The sequence below is a fragment of the Helobdella robusta genome, assembly GCF_000326865.2.
Source record: "Helobdella robusta unplaced genomic scaffold HELROscaffold_2, whole genome shotgun sequence".
In the NCBI taxonomy this organism is placed as follows: domain Eukaryota; kingdom Metazoa; phylum Annelida; class Clitellata; order Rhynchobdellida; family Glossiphoniidae; genus Helobdella; species Helobdella robusta.
In genome coordinates, this window is record NW_008704083.1 from 9,416,248 (window position 1) to 9,426,303 (window position 10,056).

A 10,056-nucleotide genomic window follows, 5' to 3' on the forward strand; every position below is an offset into this window, starting at 1 on the left:
ACTGTATGTGTATGTGTGTACGTATTTGTTAATTTTTGTTGAAGGTTATAAAGTGCATGATGTGCGTGTATGTTTGTATGTCTGTGTGTTTGTGTGTATGTGTGTGTTTGTATTCAAACGTTTCTGTTTCTTTTCTCAGTTTCTTTCTTTCTCTCCCTTTCTTCTCTTTCTCTTTCTCTCTTTCTCTCTCCCGCCCCCTCAATAAGTGTGTACTTAACACAGACTGTTTTAAAACAAAACAATTTGATCAATTTTTATCTTAACTTAACACACGCACACACACACAAACAAACAACACACCACGCACACAGACAGACAAGTAGTATACATAAGTGCATGTAGTTGAGCAATCAATCAATCAATCAATCAATCAATCAATCAATCAATCAATCAATCAATCAATCAATCAATCAATCAATCAATCAATCAATCAATCAATCAATCAATCAATCAATCAATCAATCAATCAATCAATCAATCAATCAATCAATCAATCAATTAACCAATTTATTAACCAATTAACTAATAATTAGGCAAAGAAACTAACCCAATAGGATTAGTCCTTAGAGAAATTTCTAAATTTCTAAGCAGCTGCGTTGATGTGCACTCCATCCTTTTGAGCGTCTAATTGGGTTTCACAATTTGATAATAATATTGAAAATAATACTAAACTATTTTATTATTATTATTAATTTTGATATATATGTATATATATATATATATATATATATATATATATATATATACATACATACTAATATGCTGATTATGATGATGATATAGAACGTGATGTATTGTAATAGGATAATGATGATGAAGAAGTTGATAATGAAGAAGATGATGATGAAGAAGAAGATGATGACGATGATTACCTTTGTATTTTTACCGGTGGGATCTAAATAAATTCTCAAAACATCCAAATATTCTTCCGGTGGCTTTTTGGCTGACATTTTTTCCTAAATAAAAACATACACACACACATACACACATACACAGATGCACACGCACATATAACATGTACAAACACACACACACACACACACACTAACAGTTAGTAAGAATAAAAGACAAAATGTTAATCAGTTGTAAAGAGGAAGTGAAAGTATACATACAAAAAAATTCATCTAACTAAATGAACTGAATGAACAGTGTGGTTAATAGTAAATATTTTTAGTTTGAATAAATGTATGAATCTAATCAATCAATTAATTAATTAACCAAACATTCAAACAATTATTTAATCAATCAACCAGCTAACTAACCAGTCAACCATCCATTCATTCATTCATTCATTCAACCAACCAACCAGCCAGCCAACCAACCAACAAACCAACCAATCAATCAGAAGCAAATTAACAGATAAATGTCAGTTACATTAATTGTTTAGTTAATTAATTATTTAATAATAATAATAATGAATAAATTAATTTATAACAAACTAATTAACTAATTAACTAAACAATAGATTACACACTTGATCACAGACTAGATCCCATTTTTTATCATCATCATAACTTTTTAGCAGACGAGCCTTGTCCGGGGGCAAGTCCATTGATGCCTTTTAAAATAATTTTCAAATTTACACTAATCATGATTAGGGAAGTGTTTTTTAAACTAGGTTTTTTTTTTATGAAATAATCCAGTTGAAAAATTTTTCCTCAAGATTCTCAATACTAGATATAAACATTCAATAAAAATAAAAACAATTACTTTTGGTTTTAAATTTAAGAAAAAAATTTGAATCTCTTCTGATATTAACTAATCAGTTTCAGTTACATTTGTATGTAAACAAATCAGTTTAGTTAAAATCATAATTCATTTTTAATATTTAATACTGGCATGTTATAATATTACTCATAATAAATACATTTACTTTACATAAAACAATGACACTCCTATATATAAGTACACCAAACAAAATCAAGTCGAGACAGATGCTGCTAGAGGCTAGGCTAGGCACTAACTTACCAGAACGTTAACGAATCTGACTTCGAGCTCATCATGGCTGGGCATCGGCAGTTTTTCTGTTGGGGCCATTCTACGGTGGACCTGGTCATTCTTTGTTGAGTTACGAGAATGTAATGATGCGTTCCCCATGCTTTCCCTAACCATCAAATAGAATAGTAGGCAAAAGAAGTGATGAAAAAAAGTAAAAAAATACAAGACAAGAATTCCAATTCCAGATTATTGGTACTCCTGTATTATTAGTCAGTATTCTGTATTGAATTCCTACTCCTATTCGACCAAAACGAAGTTTAATTCTAATTAAAAATTGAGATTCTAAAAAATTCAGAAGTAGTTGTTTGGCAATGAAATGAGAGGATAATCATTTTTATTAAATTCCCTTTTTTTACTTTTTAAAACAGTATCCGCAATGATTAGAATAGGAAACTTCTTAGAGAAATTAGTAAAAGCGAAAATTTTGAGAATAAAAAACTTCAAAACAATTTTTTCTCTTAACTGTCATTTATAATAATAATATTATTATTATTATAATTATATAATTTTGATTTGTTTCAATTAAAAATCGTAAAGTATTTTAAATAAAACTAGTCTTGTTTATTAATCACCAAAGAAGTTAATAAACAAAAGGTGCTTTGAAAAGTTAACGAACTAATTATCTAATTTTTTTGCGTGAGTTTAATTAAATTGTTTAACATTTTTTAAATAGTTTATTTTATTTTTAAAATAATGTTTTTAAAACTTTCAAAAATTAAACTAAGTAGTTGTTTAAGAATTTACTTTAAAGTTTTTGTCTCCATGGCAACGAAATGTAATTAAAAATTTATTGTGGGTTTTCACAAATCTCCACTTTGCTTTACGGTAAATAAAATGAATCGATCGTCAAAAACATCAAAACTTTTCAATATTTTTTAAAATAATAATAAAAATTTGCTCAATTTAGTAAGTCCTACTCCCACTATTTATCTGTTATTTCGCGAAATGTCTTCGATTGAAATTTAATATTAATTAAAATTAAATTAAATAAAATTAAATTATTAAATTAAAAGTAAATTTTAATTTTAAATATTGAAAATTCATTAAATTTTAATAAAGTTAAAGAAAAAAGTTCATATTTTTATAGTTTAAATTTTAAAAAAATCTTGTTCGTTAAAGTATAAACTAAAGTTATGATCTCCATTGTAATTGCATGACTTCCACTATCATATCCTCAAAATAAAACGAAAAAAATGCTGAACAGAAAGAACTGTTCACCGAATTTATTTGTACCTAACATCTGGGGCAGCAACTTTCACGGCGAATCCAACAAGTCCCGACCCGATTCGGCTAATGATATCAATAACAGCATCAAAACAATAAGCCAAATGAAGTCATTTTTTGGAAGTGAAATTTCTTCAAAAGAAAAACTTAATGAGAATATGTTATTTCTGGAAAAAAACAAAATAAAAAATTTTAATTCAGACCAGTTTAAACTGTTAATACCTAAGAATAACTTCCAACTAAAAAGCAACCTTCACAATGAGAGGGCGCAGCACAAACCTGTCAGATGTTGCCATGATATGTTTGAGAATTCATGGAGGCCCCCTTTGAACCACCCTATTTATCAAAACTATGCATCCAAACAACAGGGTGATGACTACCATCTCTTGAAATTTTATGAGAGTGAATGCAGAGTATCTAGCCAAAGTGAACAAAATATCATTAAGAATGTAACCAATTTTTCAAATGCTGTTGTGGAAACAAATAAAGAAAAAAATAAGAAAAAGCAACAAAAAGTTTATTTAGAAAAACTTAATAAGCCACAAAGTTCAAAAGATAAATTAAAAATACAAAAATCTGACACTAGATCGGATAATTCTTCAGAGATCCACTGTAGACCAAGTTCCACCTCTTCAAACACTCAAAAAATGTCAACATCTGTGCCAAGAAAACTTAAAAGTTCACTGAAATTAAAGACTTGTTCAAGTGCCAAAGCTAGCTTTCATACTTCTACATTTCCAAATTCTCAAAGCCTACAGCAACAACATTCAGAAAATGTAAAGCCACAGACAAGAACAAAAGAATTGACTGGCATCACGTCAAAAAATTTTGTCTGCAACAATAAACGACGTTGCCGCAGTTCAACAGTCAAGTCGAAAGCAAGCGTTGAAGATGAATGTGCATTGGATGAAAATTGCTGTGGCGAGGAATGTTTTGTAGAACTGAGTGTCAAAGAAGAGGAAAGTGATGGGTAACTTCATTTCAAATTCATTTTTCAAGTGAATCTTCAAGTGAACCAAACGATTGCCATTGCACACGCAGAAACTCATAGATACACATACACACACACATGTGCCCACATACACGCACACACACGTTCATAAAGATCAGACACAGACAATGGCAACGAGAGGAAAGTAGCGAGCAGCATGGGGAGCACTCCAACGAAAGAATTCTTGAAACAAAACTTTTCCAAATCATCAATTTTCATACAAAGCATGTTCGTCAGAGTGCCTCCTACTATTAGATTTGTTTCTAAGCCAAGACCTGGTCCTAATTTTTTTCATATTCCATTTAATTTTTTTTATTTAAAAGCAATTACTCAGTTTTTTCTAATCTTTTTAGCGAAAAATTTGTTTGTTAAATGTGTTTGAGATGTATTATTAATTGCTTGGCTTTTTAGTTGTTAGTTCAAATAGTAGTGAGACAGTGAATGGAAGTATTCATATGCGTCGTGTGCTGTTACCGATTTTGTGGTCCCAAAATTTAATTAAGAATAAGTTAGTGAAATTATTTGAAGCATGTATGTGTTAGTTGTCAGTGTATGGTCAAGAAAATGAAAATATTATGTCACGAAGGAAGTTCCCTTCCCTACAGGACGTAATTTGTTTCTAACGATTTGATCTGATTTTATTCTCGTCAGAACGACTAACATCATTTCTTGCTTAGCGGTGTAGTGTTATGTTTTTTGTTGATAATTTATGCGTAATTCTCCTCCGTGTTAATGGATTCTCCTCCGTGTTAATGGATCTATTTTTCGCTACTAAAGTACACTTTTAAGATACATAGTTTAAAATCTCCTTTCATGTTTTTCAGATGAAAAAAACGCATAAAATACTGAGTAATCTAAAAAAAAATGTTCATCTACTTTTTTCTAATTTCAAAACCTGGCCTTTAATAATATATTTTTAGCTATGGCACTCGCCTCAACAATTTATATTTTTAAACGATCATTCATTTATTTATTTATTTAATATATATATATATATATATATATATATATATATTTATTTATTACCAGAAAATAAAGAATTTAAGGAATTCATGAAAATGTTTAAGTGGAAGATGAGCTCGATAACTCCAACGGTTGTAAGGAACTGCGTGTTAAACTCTGGTTTCTCATTCACTAACAGTTAATAATTTTATTATATTTTATTAAAAACTCCCACAAATACACTTTATAACTTCTTTATATATTTCCGTTTGCGGCGATTTCGTTAGCCTTTTCATCAAGTAACGCCCAGCGAAAAGGTGTTTAATTATTAATAGATTTGCGATTTGTCACCTATCTGTTATCAATATTTTTTATTTACCCATTAATTTATTAACAAAAACTATATACTCAATCGTAACAGTTTTAATTTATGCCTTCGACAAACACTTGTACAAATATAAGATATAAATTATTTGCTTAATTAGGGACAAATGCCTGGCTAGGAACCTGGTGCAGAAACATCAAGACGCCTTTATATAAGAATATCAAAGATTATCAAAAGGTGGCTGCCTGTTCATCATACGTTCTGACAAAACAAAATTTTCCATTAACGTTTAATAAGCATTCCGTTTTGTCATTCATTTATGCAGTTCAACCACTTCCCCGCCATCTATCAAATCGGTCGGAAGGACCACCTACATCGCAACATCACCAGAATGGTCAACAACTTTGGATCGGAACAATTTGGATTCACCCCACAAACGTTCATCTTGCCTGCTAACATGAAGGCATTTTTCGCTGCATGGAAAGCCAATCCCTGCAAGAAATGGATCATCAAGCCAGTTAATAACAATTGGTTATTTTTAATTTAATGTTTCGCTTCACCGACTCTTCAAATATTTATCCTGTAGATATTTTGAGTCAAAGAAGGAGTGACAACCTCGGTGTTATCTATATGTTATTTTATATCTTCTGGGTCCTCCAAACACTCGTTCGTTCGTACAAGTGACTGAGCCAGAAGTTTATGAAATAAGATTAGAAAATATCGAGGTAGTCACGAGTTCTTTTAAATTCAGTTTGTTGATCTTGTTGTTTGGCTGTTATTGTTCATATCTGTCGCCAATCTTTCATCTATTATATTTATTGCTTGTTTATTTATTTTCATCCTCGCACTTCATTTGCCCTTACGTAAGAAATCGAAATTTTGTAAGCACCGTAAAAATTAAAAAAGACCGCAAGAAAAAATGCTTATGTACGTTATGTGGTGTGGTCGTTAACGATTCTGTTAAATTAAATTGGAAAATAACGCTTCAACTTAATAAATAATAAAAATGCTAAACAACGAATGATGTCAGCCGGCGTCTGCAAGAGGACTTGGCATAAAAGTGGTAAGCAAAGTAGACGATGCCTTGGTTTCTCGCATGATAATCATTCAAAAGTACATCTCCAACCCGTATCTGATCGATGGAAACAAGTTTGATATGAGGATATACGTATATGTATCTTGCTTCAATCCACTGAGGGTTTACATGGGCAGGAATGGGTTGGCCAGATTTGCTACTGCTAAGTAAGATTTGTTGTTGTCTATTGCTGTCGCCGTTGTAGTTGTTGTCGTCGTTATCCGTTGTTGCCGCTGTGAATGTGTTTTTGCGAATTGTAACGTTCTTCTTTGTTTTATTAATGTTTTCGCTGCCAATGTTTTTAGAAATTTTTGTGCCTCTGCTTTTGTTAGCGATGTTTTTTCGTTATTTTATTCATGATATCGATTCATTAGTGACGATTTAAGCGTTTACAATGAATATTCTTATTATAATTTTATTTAAATCATATTTGTTATTATTACGGCTTGACGATCTCGATATTTTTCAATCTTCCTTTTTATCTCTCTCGGATTTAGCCGTCTGTCTGAAGCAACAAATGGCTTGCCGAGTCCCTAACATGTAAAATATAATACAGATAGCACTGTCAACTTTCCTTTTCGTTTTTGTAGATACTCCAACAAGCAAAACAGTTTGAAGAACAGATTCGTACATCTAACTAATTACAGTATCAATAAGAAGAATTCAGATCTTGAAGTCATTGACTCGTCTAACGCTGCTGACGGGTGCGATCAGTATAAATGGTTGGCGGAGATATTTTACCACTCTTATATTAATACTAACATACTACAACTACTGCTGCTGCTGCTGTTTCTGCTGCTGCTACTGCTACTACAAATAATAATAATATGAAATAATTATAAAAATAAAATAAGTAATAGTAGTTGTTGGGGCAGTAGCAATATGGGTAGTAGTAGTAGCTGTAGTAATAGCTATAGTAGAAGCAGCAGTAGTAGTAGAGTAGCAGTAAAGTAATAATCATAGTAGTGAAGTAATCTTAAAAACTATAACTTTTATAGTTAATTAATGATCTTAGGACTTTGCTGGCTCTCTGGAATTATTTGGATAAGAAAGGAGTCAACAGTAAAATGATATGGGAGAGTATTAAAGATATCGTCGTCAAGACTATAGTTAGGTACACGCAGTTATTTAATTAACATAATTAATTAATTTATCCATTTATTCATTTCTGTGTATATTTTATTAATGTAATTTTAATACGATTAAGGCGTACGCAATAAGGTAGAGAAGTGTTATATGTTTTACTTATACATTGTATATAATTTGGCAATTTTAATATACGATTAAGGCTAATTCAGATAGCAATACTATCGGCAAAGTTGGAATCAAACAATGAAGAAAATTTTCAAATTCTTTATCTAATTCACTTAAAATACAAACAACCGCACTAAACAGTTCGGAGACGCACATAAGAAACTTAACGAGCTTAAAAACTAAGAATCCGTACTGCTGTCACGAGCTCCTGGGCTTCGATGTTCTACTCGATCAGGATTTAAAAACCTGGTTACTAGAAGTTAATATATCTCCAAGGTTGTCTTGTTTGTTAGTTGGTTGGTTGACTGGTTAGTTAATTGGTTGGTTGGTTGATTGGCTGGCTAGTTGGTTGGTTGGTTTGTTTGTTTTTGTTAATTTAATTGTTTTAATTCATTGGGTTTTAAATTTGTGTCTTTCTACGATTTGCATGACTGTCATGTAAACAGGGATCCAGCGCTAATAAACGCAAATTATTATTATTAAAATTTTTATTTTCTGCGTTAGAATGATAAGATCTGTTCTATATGATCTTTTTACTTGAAAAATATCTCAATCCTTATAACGTTTCCATTAATTTTTTTCCACTTCAAGTTTGCACTCATCAACAGAGTTGGACAGAAGCGTGAAGGAGCCAATGATAGTTGACATCTTGAACACAGCTGGATACAGGATACCAGAATCCTTTGATCTCATATCTTCTGGGAATAAACATGTTGATTGGAAGTTAATCATTTTCTATTTGTGTGTGTGTTTGTGTGTAAGTATGAGGTGTTTGTATATGTGTCTATTTGTGTGGTGTGTGTGTGTGATGTGCGTGTGTGTTTCATAATGATTACGACGAAGTGCGTTCACCTTTCATTGTTGTTTGTCGCTTACCCCTACAAATTACTTCACGTTATGACTCACTTGAAAGCACGTACACCCCCTCCAACAATGTGTGCATTGACAAAAGGTTCCACAATAGAAAACTTTCGCATGATGACAAAGAGAAGCACAGTATATACCAACAGGCGTTTCTCGAACAGGTTCGTCGGTTGCAGAGTTAAAATGTAAAAACTGACAGGTAAATTCATAAAAGTTTATTTGTAATTCATCGTTTTTGTCCAGCGTGAAATCAGAGATTAAAAAAATTTACATGTAATTCGAAAGTAACGCGTAGCAAACTGCAAGCAGCGAATCTATGTTAGCTACAAAAGTAGCGTCGCTCTCATTTTCAATGTCTCTACTGTCCAATAAAATAGAGGCACTATGGCTACCGTACTGCTATTTCGCTATTTAAAACCATGCATAGATAGGGTAATACTTTTAAATAACAATTTCACCAGAGAACCATCCAGCTATCAATATTAGAAAAACTGACGGCTAACGATTTGAAGGTACTGATCGACACCATAGATGAACAGAAGAGATGTGGTCTGCTGGAAGTCGTCTATCCAACTAGATCAACTCTATGCTACTTGAAGTACTTCGATAATCCTCATTACTATAACCTTCTAGTGCAAGCCTGGTGTATTAGATATCCAACTGACGATGCCGAAGGTATTTGTATCTTTTTTAATGAATTTTGTCATTCGTTTATGATTTTATATTTTCTTATTTTATATCTTTATGATTTTTATATCATTTTATATTTCCATTTGTTTGTTCGTTTATTCTTTTATTACTTCACGAACACGGAATAAATTAAATAAATTTATATGTGACGTGATAACATCATAATCGTGAAGTTTCTCAAAACATTTCGAAAATTTTCATTCCTAACTCAAATTCAAGTTCAAACTCTTGCTATACAAAATAGATTTTCACGTTGTTTCAATTTCAAACTTTTGTTTACTGATACTGGTTATAAAATTTCAATTGCCACCAGGAATAATAATGTTGAACAAATATTGCTGGCACGAACTACACCTAAAGACAACGCCATCATCTAACCACGAATGAACCCTAGGTTCGTTGTTATTATACTAAAAATTATTATTTCAATGATTTTAAATTAAATTCTTATAAATATTTATAAGTAATGAAAGAAATAAAGAAGTTGAGAAACGCATTCTGTAGAAAAAATTTCTATTGCACAATTAATAAATGATGCCTAACGTTCGTGTTTTCCATTTGTATTTTTCATTTTATTTATAATATATATTTTATTATGTATTATTTTTGTATTATATTTTATTATGTATATTGTATATATCTTTATTAATTTTATAACATGATTATTTCCTTGACAACAGAAAAAATGGGTGC

General features: G+C 31.1%; 2 protein-coding genes across 2 annotated transcripts in view; one reads left to right on the forward strand and one right to left on the reverse strand.

Annotated features, from left to right (window-relative positions):
- The window catches only part of HELRODRAFT_155739 (hypothetical protein), a gene marked incomplete at both ends in the record, with an annotated part of 11,701 nt that extends 11,089 nt beyond the window's left edge, over positions 1-612 (reverse strand). Inside the window, one exon of the mRNA XM_009017800.1 lies at positions 548-612. Within this exon, the coding sequence (XP_009016048.1) occupies positions 548-612 (65 nt within the window). The remainder of the gene's footprint in view (positions 1-547) is intronic.
- A 4,674-nt stretch (positions 613-5,286) lies between these two features.
- On the forward strand, positions 5,287-9,750 carry HELRODRAFT_155740 (hypothetical protein; the record flags this gene model as incomplete). The annotated part of the gene is made up of 12 exons (XM_009017801.1): positions 5,287-5,353; positions 5,641-5,717; positions 5,806-5,997; positions 6,511-6,722; positions 7,146-7,259; positions 7,571-7,669; positions 7,951-8,085; positions 8,401-8,532; positions 8,723-8,834; position 9,105; positions 9,160-9,348; positions 9,677-9,750. 12 exons carry the CDS (start codon positions 5,287-5,289, stop codon positions 9,748-9,750), a joined length of 1,404 nt encoding a protein of 467 aa, XP_009016049.1.
- Between the last annotated feature and the right edge of the window lie 306 nt (positions 9,751-10,056).